Here is an 18163-nt window from a genome sequence, read left to right as displayed (position 1 = left end):
CAGTTCAGTCATACAGCAGACACACCAGACGGAGCAAATTGGGACCTACTGGCTGGAATGAAGCTGGCAACACGCAGGATAGGAAAGCTTTTCGCTCAGATGACTCATGGTTATGCTTGTTTACAGTCTTGTGCAAGGGAAGTTTTCACTATTCCAGGTGCTTAAAGATGAGTGTCTCGTGAACCGGTGCCATGCTTGTCATTAAGTGCAGTGCCAGCGAAATACTCTAACATTAGTAACCTCTGAATACAGTCCAAGCTGTGAGTACTAGGATCCCTAAATATACCTTTAAAATAATAATTATATTCCACAATAGTTCTCTCTTTATGGATATATGAAGGTATGAATTTATTGGTGCCTATTCTCAAAGCTTCCTTGACTGTCAGTGCAAAAGGCAAACATATTCATGGTTAAGCCTTTAAAATATAGTACAGTAGAGCACCACTTGTGCTAATCTGAAGCAGGCTGAACAAAACCTGGAATGAATGCATAATGGTGTAGTTTTAATAACAGGAGCTATTACAGTTGCATACTTCCTTTCCTCAATAGGAATCATGCTTTCAAAGATAATGCATGGCTGCATCGATCATTTATCCTCCCTTGGATCTGTGGCAACCTTCCGTCTCTGCTTGTGTGTCGGGGCATGCAGCCGCATCTCCTCAGCCTAGCTTGTGCCCGTAGGGCCTGGAAGCACATTTAAAAAAAAGAAGAAAAAAAAGAGACACTAAACATACAAGCACACACACTCATTCACACACTCATGCACACGGGGGCAACATGAACAAACCTACATCAAAGATACATCTGTTTCTTATGCATGTTTGATGGGACAGGCAGGCAGCGGCTGGCTACTGCTCCTGCTTACCGTACAGCATGGATCAAGTATGCATGACTAGGTGGAAGGAAAGGAAAGGTGTATACCTTACAAATATGTGAAAAGAGAAATAAAACATGCCGTTTTTAAATGTTGCTTTAATCTTTTATCATCATACAGTAGGATTATCAAAATCTAGCTAGTGCTGGCAGAACTAGAGAGCGATAATAAAGCCGAGATACCAGTGAGTCAATAACACTTTGCTCTGTTGTGGAGTCGTCTTTTGTTCTTGCTGTTTGATGTATTGTTGTTCTTTTTATCTGTGAACAGCTGGTATAAATTGCTTTGTCTGGTTGTCTGTCTGTTGACCAAACTCTGCCATGCTGGGACACAAAAACTCAATCGACTGGTTCCCCAAACAAAGAGCACAAGGGCATTTATGCTCGGTGGAAGTCTCCATTTATTTTTGTTTCTTTATCACAATCAGTCCATTCCAGGGCACATTAGTCTCAGTTTAGTACGGTTTGCCACATCAGACGTAAAAATAAAAACAAACTAATAACTTCATTGCATGTCATGTAATCCCAATGCCCTCCTCTGTGATATCAGTATGATGTATTCAGTTAAAAGTAGGAACTTGACCTTACAGCACATTTCAGCATCCGCTGTCTTTTCTTAGCCAGAGATTTCCTACCATCAGCAAAAGATTGGCTCCTAATCCCTGTATTTTTATTTTATTTTTTTGGACTGCAGTAGATCTTGGCACAGGGAAATAAGCACATCAAAAATGTAACTGAAGTTCACCTTCCAAAACATTCAGCACTTTGGATCAAGGCAGCATCCCGTCGGTTCAATCCGACAGTGTGTTTTTCCTCTCGCCAGATGTTCAGCTTAATTAACATGCAGGCTCGGGGCGAAAGAGGTGTTAGCACCCATATGCAGTTTATCCAGGTGCTGCAGCTCTGCATAATTGCCTGACATTTACATGAAAGCTATTGATTAGATTCATGCGCATTGTACTGATTCAAGTTGAGCTGTGTATGTGTGAAGAAAAAGAAAAGAATAACTGTCACTGTAGACCTGCAGCAGTAACTTGATTAGTCAATCACAGGAAATGAAAGAGCAACTGTTTTAGTAATTTAATTGTTGAGTAACAGTTACTTATTTAGAAAAAACCTTCCTTGGTACCATATTGTAAATCTCAGCCTTTGTGATTTGATTCATTTTTTTTCTTGTAATGCTTTTAGCTAATCTTAAACACTTATTTTCTTTTAATAACCTTTGGAAAGGTCACCTATACTTCTAATAGATCCACTGCTGTACTAAAATCCTTTATATGCTGGAAGTCCCAAATTATCATGATTGCATTTGGCTCAAATACTACAGCTTGACTCTTCACTGGCAAACATGAGCGTGTCTGCCCTAGTATAGTAATATTGGCAATAGTATAGGATTAATTATAAAAACATTTTTGCTTCTTTAAATATCCCTAAAAGGGCTATGGGGATCTTTTTCCACTAAAGACTTTCAAAAGTCGACTAAAAACTAAAAACTAAACTCTCAAGCATATTCAGATTGGGCTTAATCTTAAGACCTATGGTCTGGGTTTCGCAGTTCTGAAACTGAGACCAGATTTGCTTGTTTTGTCATTATGTGCTAGTTTACAAGTTTTGCCTGACATATTTTCCTGTATGTTTATAGCTTCACCAGATAACAGGACACGGACCCTTTTCTTTGTTTCACGAATCTCCAGAATTTTCCTTGCAACTTCTTTGACTCTTTGCTTATATTGAGGCTGTTAGCTTGTAGCTGGCTCTGAGCTCTTGATAGCTTTAGCTTTAGCTACTCTGCCTTTGTTAGTTTCTGTTTTGCTGTTTGTTGTTTGTTTTCTGCTGTGTGAAGGTAATTTAAGTGTTTGATTTGGGTTGCTGTTCTAAACATTCAAAAAACATTTGAGAATCTGTGTTGAGTGAGGACTCACACTGAGGACTGTCTGCCTGTGTTCCTGTGCTTGTCGTGCACAGGCTTGCTAGCTGATCTTTCAGTCACTGGTCAAGGCCGATAACACTGGCAATCAGTTGATTCTGGTCCCTGGCTGGTCAACAAGGGCATCTCTATTTATCATGTCATCCAGTGTTATGCTTGCTTTATTGTTTTTTAGTTGTTGCCATTTAACACTACTAACTTTAACTGAAGGTTAACTAATAACAACTTTATTGTTTTCCTTCTATAAATGAACCCATAGGTTTAACTACATGTAATATAAAGTAAAAATACATAGTTATCTACAGTAATGATAGTATTTACAGGGTATTTTTGCTTTACAACAGTGTTTTTCACTAATAAAGACAGATAGACATCTTTAAATGTACTCTAAGCATAAAATGACTTGATTTGTTATATATCACAGTTACATGGATCTTTGGGCCTTTGGACTTGCCAGAAAAAATGTCTGTAAGTGTTTCCTCCTTAACCTCTGGCTAAGTGGATGGCACAACACAGAAGAGCTAACTCATCATGCCAGGACTCTGCAGTCTATTCATACTTATAGGCGAGTGGCCACTCTTTCAATGATGAGGATGTACACATCCTGGACAGGGAGGAACTCTGGTTTGAGCGAGGAGTCAATGAGGTTACGTGAAAAGGGAAAGACCATCTCTGAATCGAGGAGGGGGACTAAGGGTACATCTGTCACCATCTTACAATGCTGTGATTGCAGCCATTCCCCCACTCTCTGTGAATGCTACTTACGGCCATTGATCAATGGTCATGACAAATTGCATATTAATGATCAAGAAACTGACCGTGTGGCCCATTGTTCATCAGTGGTGCTAGTTTTAGTCATTGTGCAAATGTACTGTAAGGTTGGGGAAACCTGCAGTCAATGGAGACTGAAGAAGTCAGTTGGATGAGCGACGAAACGTTTCTCCCACTGAAAACGGGAACAGAATTAACTTTTTGAAAGTCAGTTCCATTGCTACACTAAATGTACAAATCATGTAATTAACCAGTTGTAAATGGATGTAAGAAAAGACCTGATAGTCCTGATCGTGTTTATGGGCTTTAAACACCTATTCAGATTCATGATGTGTAAGTAGAAGGCTGCGATACTTGGTAGTAGTAGTGTAACATTCAGAGAAATTCACAAAGGACACAGAAACCAGCCCTATGCTCTGTTTCCATCATAAATCACACAGCATGACGATAACGTTGAAACTCAACACCTCAAGATCTCACTGGGCTTGAGAGGCCCTTAAAAAAACACGGAGAGGTTGACAGATACAGAGGACATGCAAACTACAAGACCGATAGCTTGAAGGAAAAAATCACCTTCAGCTTTAAAATGAATGATGATTTTGATGTATGACTTAAAGATAGGCCCACATGTGCTTGTTCAGCATTTCCCTCTGTTTTACATTGTTTACAGTGTGCTGCTGACCTCAGCTTCCTAACTGGGAAAACAAAGGAATTTCACCCTACTGTAAAAATAACTGTCGATAAATACAGGCCTTTTCTTCTAATGCACTTTCGGAATAACACACTTGTTTCTCTGCTTCCAGGAAATAAACAAGTGGGTGTAAAAAGGAGGACTACAAATCCCCACCTGGGGAGCCACTGGAGCCTCAGGGTGCTGGAATGGAGCAACTCATAGAGTAAGACAGATCATGTCTTTCTTTATCTTATTTGACAGCTTGTTTTACACAGATTGCTGACATGCTTTATTGTGTTTACTAAATGAACGTCCTGTCTCTATTTTGGTGCTTCCTGGAACTGTTGTTGCCCAAGCTTCAGCTGCATGCATGGCATTGTGTTTGGCGGTGTATAGCTATACTGCATCTACTAAGAGATTACATCAGCTCACCAAGCATTTTGGGAACTGTAAATAAGATGCCTTAATAAGAAACTTCAGGGGCCAAATGTTTCAAAGACTTTGATTTAAGGATATTTATAAGTGATTAAACAGTGGTGACATCTAAACACATCTTTTGTCTTTCTGCATGTTTTGGATATTTTGGTGAGGCAGGTTGTTGTGGTGCATGTCTGTGCATTTAGAAATCTTGTTATTTTCTATTCTTAGCTAAACAGAACTCATCATCGTCCAGCATGCGAAAGGTTGGCTCTTTGATTTGATGGAGGCAGTTCTGCGAAAGTGAGGGTTGGATAAACAATCTTGCAAGGCTCTCTGAACCAAAGAGGGCAGGCAATACAAAGCAACCCACATATAACATGAATACGCTTGGGAGCAGTCGCATCTCGAATTCAATGAAGGCGCGCCATTATTCGTAAACTCTGTGGCTACATTTCCTCTTTGAACAGCGAGTCAGCAGAAAGTTTAAAAAAGCCTGGAAAGGATGGTGCAGAAGAGCAGTAACCACACCATCTGAATGTTGTTGGGGGATGGGCAGGTGATTTATCTGACCCTAAATGCCTTTTGTCCACTTTGCGAATGCAAAAACTCTTAGCTCAGCGTCATGCCATCTAGCTCAGACTCAGCTTTTATAATGTGCTGTTATCCTCTGAAAACCTGCTTTCCTTCATTCAACGCACAGTAGTTTCCTCTGCAAACATGTGCGGTTCTCGTCTTGTCAACGCTGCTGTAGCTGGGCAGAGTGTGATAAGAGCCATGGGAGTTCTATCTTCACTCCTCAGCTCATTCTGCAGATAGCTGAAACAGGATTGGCATTGTGTTTCTGGGCTGTGTGCACATACAGTAAGCGCTGTGTGTGTGTGTGTGTGTGTGTGTGTGTGTGTGTGTGTGTGTGTGCGTGTGTGTGAATCACACGATCCATGGTGGGATTTCATTATACATATCTTTCACCGGCATGGACGCAGAATGTATAATTCATACCTGTGGCTGGGCCTAGAAAGGGATGCGTGCCTGCTTGCTTTCCCTTCAGCTCCCTACACTCCAACCTGTCAAGTGAGACCATTCATTTACAGTAACCAAGTGTCAGCCCTACTCGTGTCTCATATTGAGTCAGTGATTGTTGAATCAGCCCTCCTCCCTTTCTGACACCTATGACTCCCATGCCAGGATGACTAGCTTTCTCTTAATGATTAGATTACGTCACCGACCTGCTGCTGCACCATGCCAAACTATGAAGTGACAAAGAAGGGCTCCTGATTTGCGCAACTTCGCACTCCCTGGCTTGTGACTCATTGGTGAGTCATGGCAACAGGCAAGGGGGCTATAAACGCACCCCCATGCATGTTCACACACATACACTCAAGCTTGTACACATGGTTCTGACAGCAAATACTTTCTCTGTTGTTCCCGATAGTGTGTGTGTGTGTGTGTGTGTGTGTGTGTGTGTGTGTTTGGTCTTGCGTAAATGCACCCAAAGACACCATATTTCTGTCCTTCCACTCTATCGTTGTGCCTGAGTACAGAGAAACACACAACATTATTTATTATAATCATCACCGGTGTAATAGAGTTTGTGTTTTCCAGATAAAGCGGAGTCAGTAATTGTTTGACACTCGGCGCATTCCAATTAATGTTTTGTTGACTCAGTCTTGATAAGATAAGGCCAAGCATAATAATGAAAACTTGTTATATTTGTGGTTATTTAGATTTAGGTACTCAACCAACAGAGGGCGATGTAACCATTTACCATGAGGAATTAATCCTATTAGCGTTTCTTTGTGTGAATTCATTTGGCAAGTCCCATTTTTAATCTAATTATACAATAAGCCTTTTAAGAAAAGATGTTTGTTAGTTGATTGATGTTGCCAGTTTATTGATTAACTCATCAGTATTCTATATTTCAAATATTGGAGTTTGGGAGAGTGGGCGATAATGGCCTTTCCATTTTAATGCCTCATAACATTTCCTCTGTCTTCATGTAGTTTTGAATTCCTAAGAGGCTTACTTTTTCATTTGTATATTTGCTCTAACAAAATGCCTGGAACATTGATATCTGAGATCACTTAGATGTTTCCTGAACAAGTGTGGTTTAATATTAGATTGCACTGTTTAATATCCCATGACATAGCCTGTCGCTGGTTCACACCTAATTGCAGGTGTTAGCGCTCCTAAACTGTCTTAAAATTGTTTTGTCACAGTAGTATTAGTACTGTGCTAAAGTCTTGAGGCATCCTTCATTTCTTTATATTTTGCTTCCAAGAAGCCAGACTTTCTTATCATAGTTCCAGCTTTTGTGAAGGTCCCGACCTTGTACCTGACCATTTCCAGAGGACTTAAAAATGGCTTGTGAATCATTGAGGCATAACAATGCAACACTTTCTTTCTACTTTCAATGACTAAAAGAAAAGGCCAAAGATAATGCAGTTTGACTGTAGGGATGCCACAAATGATTATTTTGATAGTCGACTAGTCACCGATTATTTTTGCGATTAGTCGACTAATCAGATCATGCATCCATTGGACGTAAAACGTACAGCTTATTGCACCAGCATGCACCTGCTCTTATATGACTATCATTAGCTTACAGCTTTAAGTGCTTAAGGTACGTGCTGACTAAAAATAAAGACAAGATCATAGTTTATTACATTTTAATGAAATTTGCAGATTGTTTCGGTGGAGTTTAATAAACTCAGCTGTCTGCTCCTTGCTATCTGAGATATAACAGGACACGAGTATATTCTCAAGCATCTCACACTTCTGATAATCAGTTGTCTGCTTGACATTTATTCAGCTGTGTAAAAACTATAACTTTAATCTCAGCCAAACTGATTTACTAAGGAACAAAGAATATACTGAAATAAGCCAAACAATAACATTTTTAAGTTATCTAAGTGACTTATACATCATGTTTAACCTGAGTAGTGAAAGACGGCGGTGGGTTTGAAAACGATTTGCCGGGAGTCCGGTGTTCTCACCGGCTCTAGTGAGCCTTGAACCCCCGCTAGCTAACGAGCTGGTGGGTAACAGACGTCTCCGAAAGTGCTTTTGAAAACATGTGGTGTCTTGATAAACCAAGCAGATATCTGAAGTTTACACAGCTACATTCTCGCCTGAAAATATGTTAAACGTTTATTTTGTGACCCAGAAAGAATAATAAGAGTAATATTAAAACTAACTAGCTGCCGCTATTGTTGGAAACTGAGCAGGGCCGCGCTATGAATTCTTTGATAGGTTGGGCCACGAAGTATACGCCCGACCCATCCTTCAAATCTGGGGAAATGAAGGGCGCATTTGTCGGCCGCATTTGTCGGAGTCTTCAAATTTGGACAGTCTTCATCGTGTCGCTGTAACGTAATCGGCCTACAAATGCAGGCACAGGAGGATGCTGTTCCTGAATTTGGACACAGCTACGATACCGGACACTACTTCTTCTTCTTCGGGGCTTAACGGCAGCTGGCATCCTTGTACATGCAGTGCTGCCATCTTCTGTTTCAGTCCGTTATTACACTCTTAAACCCTACTACTTATTCCTTCCGTCTTTTGGGATCTTACAAAGCTTCAAACGAGGAATGTGAGGAAAACAGGCAAGTGGAGGATAAAAGAAGATGTGGAAGGCCTAAAAACAACCTACAGTAGATGAACAGTATCTGAAATTCATGTTCTTAAGAAATAGAAAATCCATCAAAAAAGTATTGAGAGGTGTATCTGGCACTACAATTGATCCATCTACTGTTCACTAAAGCCTCATCAGAAATGATCTCAGTGGAAGGGTAGCTGTCAAGAAGCCATGTTTAAGAATGGGAAACATGGAGAAAAGGTTGAGGTATGCCAAATTACACAAAATTGGACTGAAAATCAGTGGCAAAAGGTCTACTGAAGTGACCTTGTCGTCAAAATGTACGAGGTCAGAAGTGGTGTCCAACATTAAGTGTCTACAGCCTTCTGTAAAACAGAAGGTGGAGGCTCTGTCATGGTTTGGGACTAGATTTTAGGCCGTGGTGTTGGGAATCTTGTCAAAATTTATGGAGTTATGAAAGCAGAAAAGTACCATCAGATTGTCTGATTAGCAGCACCATTTTTAGCATGACAGTGATCCCAAACAGACTGCCATTGCAGTAAAAACATATCTGGATATGTCGTGGAACACTATCAATCATGGTTTGCACAACCTCAACATGACCTCAACATATTTGAGGAAGTGAAGGATCATCTTGACAGAGAACAGAAAAAAAGGCAGCCAACATCCACAGAAGAGCTTTGAATGTCCTTCAAGAAGGCGGGAGAACCATTCCTGATGACTACTTAAAGAAATTACAAGAAAGTTTGCCTAAGTGAATTCAGTCTGTGTTGCAGCATATAAGTGGTCATACCAAATATTGACTTTCAAGCTCGTTTGAATTGTCCAAACGTTTTGCTTATATACTTCCATGTATGTTTGCACAAGACAGGAAGAGCCTGGTTACCTATTTTGGAGCAACACTACTTAAGAAATAAGGAAAAGAAGACTAGTCAGCAGTAGGTCAAATACATAGATTTGGCATGGTTCTTTTAAATACATAAAAAACAAGAATAATCTGTTTAAGGAAACATTTAGGCCAGACAAAATTGTCTAGATAAATGTACAGTGATTTTATTTTACATTGTGTATATCTTGTCCTGCCAAAAATAGCTTTGACCCCTCTGGGTATTAACCTAGGAGAGCATCGTGGTCTTGGACCATCTTGATGCTGGCAGCAGGGTCTGCAGATTGGATTTGTTAAAATGCTCCATCTGATTGGCTTGTAGAGGAGCGTTGAAACTGAGTCAGTGCCCTGGCCTGTTTGTCGTGTTCCTTGTGCTCGTCATGATTACATTTTGCGGTGTGGCAGGGCACAGTGACCAACTGTAGAGGTCTTTGCTTTAAATAAGTGCCAAGTTTGGACTGCAGTACTCTTGTTGTTGGTACATGTAAAAATGACAACCATATAAATGCATGTACCCAAGGCTTTCCAGCAGAATAATGCATTATGACAAGAGGATCAATACTATTTACTTCATTTGCCAATGTGTCTAATCTTACTATTTGTCATCATCATCACGTTGACGGGGACGTCATGTAACTGATTATAGCAGTTAGGGTCATTCTTCACTGGACTGTTTATCTTGAGTAAGTACATTTTTTATCTAGAAAATGACATGAAATCATTTGAAGAGCTTAATCCAGGGTTTAAATGTGACTTATGTCTTGGGCAAAAGAAAAAAAAAAGGGAAAAAATGATCGCAGAAGGTGCAGCAGTGTTTTAGATGCTTTAATGGGTCATTTGTCTTTGCACACAGCAGAATCATTTGTCTGGAACAGCTGACCAGAGTAAATGTACAGGCTCCTTTTTTAACTGAATTGAATTACCTCCACTGAGAGTAAGCTGGCAGCAATCTGATAAAGAAGTCAGTGTTAAGAAATTGAAGCCTGCTGTCTATTAAGGGGTTCTCATGCCCTATAAAAGTGCTTTAAGGAAAACAAACACCCTAGGCCGATGTCAGAAAGTGGACGCCTGGGAGTCAGGCTCTTCAGAACTGAGGCAGGCAGATGACGAATGTAAAATTAATACATAACTGCTCACAAAGGAGACAGGAGGCTACTGGACGTCTTGTAAAATGTGTATTTCTGCATGAATAACACTAACGTTTAGTAGCTCTTTATGCTTTTATGTTACAGTGGGTTTTATTTGTTTTTTGCGAATGAACAGATAACTATGAAGCTTAGTAGAAGATTCAAGATATTTATTTCCTAAACTCTACTGTGATGAGCTGAGCAAATACTTTTTGTCACTGGGGAAATATAACTGGCTCTAACTGGGCCATTCAGGACTACTCTGTCACACAGAAGCAGTGCTGGCTGCACAGACAAACTGGTGCTGGTACTTATGGCCTTTGCACTGCTTTATTTATGTGAATTGTTTTTGATGATGATGATTTATGGGTTCCAGCTCTCGGTACTCACTTAGTTACGCTCTACAAAAAATAAAGCGTTACCCTACCACACACCCCCTCTTACTTGGTGCAAAATACACAGCCTTACTGTGAAGTGAAAGCTGAGACGCGTCACTGGCAAAGTGGCTGCTGTCTGAGGGAATATTTTAGCTGTCTTGTTGAGTTCAGGATTTATTAGGCCTAATGGCGTTGACGTCAGATCAGCATGCTTGTTTTTTGTCTTAGCTGCCGTGTTTCTTTCTTTGATCTTTGTCACAACTAAACAACTTGAGGTGCCTGTTTACGTTGTTCTCATCTCTATGCATCATGCTGAGTGGAAGTGTGCTGCATGCATTCGGGCTGAGAAGATGGATTACTGCTGCCTCGCAGGGAGCGACTGTGTTTGTGCGTCCTATCTGTCCACGTGTAAGCTGCTGGGTGTGATTCTCCAAGGACATGCGAACAACATACCCGGGAGGTCTCGTGCCTGTGTTCTTAAGACAGACACGATCTCAGTACCCTGTCAACCCCTGCTGCAAACACTCCCATGTGCACACGCTTAAACAGTAATGCATCAGCGCCCCCCTTTGATTCCCGGTTGTCCTTTTCTGTTATTGTACCTTGAAGTGGAGTTTTGACACCAAACATGGCTCGCTTGTCCCCAGAAATTCTGAGTGTGTTTTTGGTTTGGGTTATTGCGAACGCCAATGGAAGAGCACTCGCTGCACATCGAACACCCCACCTCCACATGTGCACTCGCACACACAAATAGATACAGCAGTGGCAGCCTAATCATTCTTCAGACAATGAAGGCAACGAGGAAGCGCACTCAGCGGAGTGCATATCCCACTGAACTGCCGCATAATGAATCATGAAGGGGAGTCAGCTGGACATCAGACATGAGCAAAAACAGAAGCAGTGGTCAGCTTCCATCTAAACAAAGACTGTGTGTGTGTGTATGTGAGGATGTCTGAAGTGTTTATGTGTCGTTAAAAAAGGACAGCAGTGAACATACTTAGCTGCTGTGTGAATGTGAGTTACTTGACTGAAAGAGGGAGAGGGAAAGAAGGAAAAAAGCTATAGAGTCCTCTAGGGGTTTCTGACTCAGAAGAGTATTGAATTTTGCATGAAGAGTGTTAGAAGTCATGTCTTACAATAGGACATGTCCAGGATGTAGCCTGCCTCTTTCCTATCCCAGTCAGCTGAGATAAACTCCAGCTGCCTCTGTGACACTGAACTGGATAAGCGGTTAAGAAAATGGGTAGATGGGTATCATACAGTAGAAGGGAAATTTCTGCCTATTGCTGCTGTGTTTGTGTTGCTGTGGCAGTACACATGTCTTAAGATTGAAGTTCTACACAAGTTAGCAAAAGACAAGCTTAAAGGTTTTAGGTGAGCACAAAAAGCCTTCCATTTTAAGCACATGAAGTGAAGTATTAGAACCAGAATAATTATTTTTTGGAGGGGTATTTTCAGTGGTTTAGAAAAAAATAACAGCACAATAATTTTCTTTCATATCTGTTGATATTGATATATGTTACAATATCACAAAATCAATTATGTGTGTGTGTGTGTGTGTGTGTGTGTGTGTGTGTGTGTGTGTGTGTGTGTGTGTGTGTGTGCGCGCGCATCCTTAGTTTGATTTTGCTACTTGAGTTTTGTAATTCGGAATCCTTATTTTATAGTTTTCTTAACAACTGTTTGTTACTTTGTATTCTTTAGTTTAGTCTAGCCTAACTAGTAGGGCAGGGCAATATGGCCAAAAATATTTATCGCGATATATATTTGAAAATTTGCGATAACAACATACCTGATGATATAATTGACGCGATACAAAATACTTTACAACTCCACAACTTTGTTAGTACAAAAAAACCCCCATCAATGTATTTTCGCTTAAACAAGCAGCTGTTTTTTATGTGCATCAAAGTTATATAAAAAATTTAACAGTTCAAATGCAAATTACTTGCTGACAGTTTAACCAAAAGGCATTTCCAGTGGAAACTGGCCGACACATCCTGAGCATAACCATATATAATATCCACAAAACTTAAAAAGAGGTTGTACACACACACAATACGGTAATATTATGTTGAAGCACAGTACCTATCACTCCGCGAGGCTCCTGCAGCCGTAATGCTCCGACAATCCATCAAGTGGTGCGGCTTCATAGCTTACGAAAGTCATACTAGAACATTTTTTGACAGATTTTTGAGCGCCGTGTACCACATAAAATCGGTTGGAGGTAAGTAAGCACAACCAGAGTTTATACATAAGGCACACCGGACTATAAGGGGCACTGTCGATTTTTCAGAAAATCAAAAGATTGATTTTAAGTGTACTTTATTTTCTGAAAAACACGGTAATAACGACAGCCCGCTTGCATGCTCTACCAAAAATTGTGCCTTTGTGTGTATCTGATGGATACACCAAAGCCAAACCAGTTCCACACCACTGAAGTTGTGCCATTTTTACAAACCATCCATCCATCCATCCATTCGCTTCCGCTTATCCTTTTCAGGGTCGCGGGGGGCGCTGGAGCCCATCCCAGCTGTCATAGGGCGAGAGGCAGGGTACACCCTGGACGGGACACCAGTCTGCCGCAGGGCTTTTACAAACCAATTCTGGTTCATCTGTTTCATTCAACGATCCGCTTTCGCCCTTCTCATTCTCTGTCGCCGCCATGCTTTTTCCGCCATCTGCGTATAAAAACAAAGGCACTACGCATGCGTGTTTTACCCATATTCTATCGCGATATTTCATTTTCTTATCATTGCCTAACTGTAGGCAATGATAAGACACGGGTATCATACAGTAGAAGGGAAATTTCTGCCTATTGCTGCTGTGTTTGTGTTGCTGTGGCAGTACACGTCTTAAGATTGAAGTTCTACACAAGTTAGCAAAGGACAAGCTTAAAGGTTTTAGGTGAGCACAAAAAGCCTTCCATTTTAAGCACATGAAGTGAAGTATTACCGGCCATATTACCGGCCATATGGCCGTAGGGCCGTAGGGCTCGGCCATATCGGTGAACGGTATGATATGGCCGAGCCCTACTAACTAGTATCTTTTTATAACTTGTTAAGTCTTTGTGTCTGTATTGGGTGTTCGGGTGTTTTTTGCTATTTTGATAGTCTTGCATCTTTTGCGTCTTACCTTTAGTTATATTTTCCCCTTGTCTCCTCATCTGATTTGGTTGAGCTGTATCTAGTTTCTCAGATGTTTCCTCCTCCTCCGGTTGCCCCCTGTGTCTGTATTTGTGTAGTTATATCAGCCTCAGTTTTCTTTATTCTTTGCCATGATGTCTGTTACATCATGGCAAAGTTGTTCCCTTTTATTGCCTCTTAATTGGTGCTCTGAGATCATCCATCTTCATCCCAGTGGACCTCCCGTTTTCCGTGATGATAGCTTTGTACCTTTTTTAGTTGTAAAACACTCACCTATCTCTCCATCGCTCTTCACCACTCCATCTCGACACCCTTTCACCAGCAAACACGTGCCGAAACAAAAAGCTGAGGAGAGATAGTGATAAACCATCTCTGTAACAAGATGTTGATGCTACATCAGGCTCCAGTTTGAAACTCAAACTAACAGACAGAAATACCCTCCTTCTGTTTTCTCTCACTTTGAGATGACGATGAATCAGTGTAGCAGCTCCGTACGCGCACATTTATTTTCAGAGTGCAGACATGCGACCACTGGCAACGCGTGTGTGTGTGTGTGTCACAAGTACTGATTATATCTGCTATATGCAAGAGATGCTGACATGAAACTGCAGCAAGGCAGAATAAATTTAATATAAATCTAATACTAACGTGATTTAAAGCAATAATGGGAAAACAAGCCATTTATCACATTTTCTTCACAGTCAAATTAAATGACATCATCATACATCAGCATCGTTGCATTTTGCACACTGAAAATCATAAATTCAAGACAACAATGACTAAAACGCACTTTGACCCAGAATATAGTCCTAATGCAGAGCTCTTACATGCTATCAGGTACTCGGTGTGAACTGAATGAAATTTTGCAGCTATGTAATCAGAGCTGAAGCCTAGATGCTTACAAACAGCTTTACAGGAACTTGTAAAGTCCTTTCAGTCATGTTTCTAACCTGCTGTTATGAAGCTATATCCAGGCTAAATCATGTCAGTGAAGCTCTACCGATAAGTATTGATTTACTTCCTAATCACTAGAGAATAAACGGGGAACCACTTCTGAGATCAGCAGACTTCTAGAGGTGGGGCTGGAATTGTTTTAATCTTCTACTACAGTTCTTTTTACCTTGTCATTTCTACGAACACCTTGAAATTACATGTTTTTGACATCAAGAAGCAGTTTTGACTTGCAACCTGGAAGAGATGTTTCATCAGTAGTTTTACAGGTCAAGGAGAAGAGAAATTCAGAGTCAGCAACCAATACTTACATGGATTCATCTTTTATTTAGACCACCCTCCTAGGGCTAGCTATTCCCTGGATTATAGTGTATCTCCTGGCATTATGCAGACAGGGGTGGGGTGCTGTCATATAGTGAAAGAGAAAAAGATGGATAGATGGGCTAAAATGAGGAAATTATGGAGGCAAAGAAGAGGAGACAGAAGGGCTGTCTAGTTCCTCAGCCTTCAGGCAGAGCATTTCCATTTGTCTTTCTGATGATGGTTAAATTAGAGGAATATGACATTTCACTGTGGTGCGTGTAGGTGTTCCTGCTTTCCAGTGTTGTTGAGTCTGCGTAGGACATCGAAATAAAAAGTTTTAAAGTGGAAATCATGTGCCTTTTCTGCTTTTTCTGCATCTTCTGTCTTGGATCTGTATGTGGTCTGAATTGGGGGATATTCTAAATATGTCCACCTCAGACAGAGCAGTTATTATGTTTGGGGTGGCACAGTGAGAAGCAAAGATGGGTCTTAGTAAGTTACAAAATTCTAAATACTGAACACTGGCAGTGAGTCAACATTTATTTACAAAGTGATAATTAAGACAAATATGTTAAGGAGTGAAAATGAACAAAAGAAGGAAGTGACTAAACTTCAGGGTCTCCTCATGGAGCAAAACAACATACGCAAAACCTAATAAAAAATAAAAGCCCTAAGCTACATAATCAAACTAAAGCGACAGAACCTGCAGGTCTTTGCTACAAAACCACAGAGAAAGTGGTTAATGATAAAATGGTAAACCCAGCTTCCATCGCCTTAAGAGACAGATTTAAACAAATGCAAAGTAACAGGAACTAAACTTTCCAGGTTTGCCCCAAGTCACTTTTAAGTAAGGCATTTCAAATGATGCCAGACAAGCCCAAACTGAATATCAACCCAACACAGAGCCCAGTGGCCAAATGGCAAGGATCACTTGGCAATGGGGCTCTAGATATACAGCCCCTCTAACAAGCAGCTGCTTTTCGTCCGTGGCAGATCTGGAACACAGAAAAAGAAGTCAAAAGGTCGGCATGAGAGTGTAAAATGATAATTCATTGTTCTGTGTTATATGTGTTCAGCTTCCCTGCAGTGTTGGGCCGGTGTGGGAATGCATTTGTAGAGCATTTAAGAAAGTATGCCCTGGATATGACCATCTCAGACACCGCATTCGCTCACACTTGTCAAACCTTTTGCTTTTTCACATTGCCTCATAAAAAGGCAATTGCTGACCATTATTCCTAAAAATATTCAGAGCCTTTGGCTGAATAATCATCTAATTTCTTTGCAGAATCAATCTGACTTAGATCTCTGAGTTAAAACTGATATCGACCAGTATTGAGTTTTCGCAAATCTGTTGGTATTGGCATTTATCGTTGCCAATAAATGAAAAAGAAAAAGAGGAGACGGGGAAAAAAACACCCTTCAGCCATGTTGACATAGTTTGTCCACTAGAGGGCATTCTGCAACTTCCCTGTTGATGACATATTTTAGGAACACTGCAAACCTTTAAAAAAAAAAAAAAAACTTATCCGAGCAGAGTCCGACAGACAAACAAACAAATACATAAATAACTACAGATAATAAATGTTGTGTTTATGTGTCATTTCTCTGAAAGAAAAAGACAGTTTTTTATTTTGGTTTTTGCGAATAAAACATTACACATTACCAACAGTAATGCGTAAAGTGTAATGTGCTACTTTTTCCAGAAGCTGGTGGCAGTGCTCCATACTCTTTTTGCCTGCTTACTTAGAGCTAGCAGGCCACATGTCTTTGCCAGTCATTTGAACAATTTGGGACCGATTTCAGTTGAATAGTTTCCAGTGAAAATCAAATAGTATTTTTGCTGGTGGGCAGCGTCCAGAGCTGAAGAATAAGATGTTTGACTTCAACAGAACGCAAACAACAAAAAAAATATATGACTGCTTATAAGTACTCTTGACAGAAACAATTTTGTGCCGTCTCTGTATTTTAACAGCTGTTAACAGGCCAGTGTTCGATTAAGCTGTTTGAAAGACCTTCTGGCGAGCACACATATGTATGCATACAAGTAAATGTGAAAGCAAGACAGCAGAGTATTGTAGACAGTATTTCGTATCCCTCAATCTTCCCCTTTGCAAAATAGATGCAGAGAGGTAGATGAATTATGTGGTACGCAGCTGCAGCTTGTTCCATACACCCTTGAGCTATGTAGTTAATGTAATACACACACACACACACACACACACACACACACACACACACACATGCTCAGGCATATTGTCTTTGAATGACACCCCTGAACAAGTTCAGTTCACACAGATTATAATAAATTAGCTCTCGTTCAAAGTTTAAGATTCAGAATTTTGAGGTAGTGAGTTAGTTGACATTCATCCTTTTAAACCTTCCTACTTCTCAGTGTGCACAAAATTACACAGATACCTTTTAAATAGGCAAGAAAAAGAAACGCAAGTGTGCGTGTCACAAAGCATGGTACTAAATACTGGTACTGATTTGTTACCAATGAGTTCTAACTTAAACACATCGTAATCTGTGATTTCTTTTATGAACCTCCTTTAAATGTTCATGTGGACTGGCATCAGCACCCTGCTGGGAGCTGCACTTTCTAAACATCCGTGCCAACAAATTTTATATCTGTTTGCTGTCCATCATGCACATTGTGCACACTTTGTAGCATCCAGTCACTCTCTTTGGAGCATTGTTAAAGCTGGACACGTTGCCAATCCATAACAAGATGATACCTACCACACTCACATCCAGCCCTGCGGCTAATTCAGAATCACCCGTTAGCCTAACATGCAAGTGTTTGGACTGTGGGAGGAAGCTGGAGTAACCGATGGGAACAAACTGCAAAATAGAAAACCCCGACCACGACCAGAAGCTTTTGACCCAGAGAGTTTTCGCTGAGAGAGAACGGTGCAAACTACTGCATCACCGAAGCTGAAATGAAGGGGAGGCGATGGAAAAAAGGAGCTTATATCTTTTGGATGTCCTGGGGCAGCTTTGCAGGGCCCTTAATGATGACTCATAAAGATGGTGGCAGTGTTCATCCTTGGCGTGTAGTGTGTGTGAGCGTGTGTCTTTCTGTGCAGAGTGCTTATCATTCCAGAGACTATCAAA

At 40.6% G+C, this 18163-nt stretch overlaps 1 protein-coding gene across 1 annotated transcript in view; it reads left to right on the top strand.

Annotated features, from left to right (window-relative positions):
• Nucleotides 1-18163, top strand: part of ankfn1b (ankyrin repeat and fibronectin type III domain containing 1b) — a 155438-nt gene that overhangs the window by 1116 nt on the left and 136159 nt on the right. The window contains exon 2 of the mRNA XM_085284320.1: nt 4375-4467. Coding sequence (XP_085140446.1) covers nt 4451-4467 — 17 coding nt within the window. The 5' untranslated portion in view covers nt 4375-4450. The remainder of the gene's footprint in view (nt 1-4374; nt 4468-18163) is intronic.

This window comes from Mchenga conophoros, linkage group LG8, assembly GCF_057382185.1.
Source record: "Mchenga conophoros isolate Kocher_MC1m ecotype Shallow Benthic linkage group LG8, M_conophoros_male_GT1.1, whole genome shotgun sequence".
Taxonomy (NCBI): domain Eukaryota; kingdom Metazoa; phylum Chordata; class Actinopteri; order Cichliformes; family Cichlidae; genus Mchenga; species Mchenga conophoros.
Note: the sequence above shows the minus strand (reverse complement) of the source record. Positions and strands in the feature narration are given on the sequence as shown.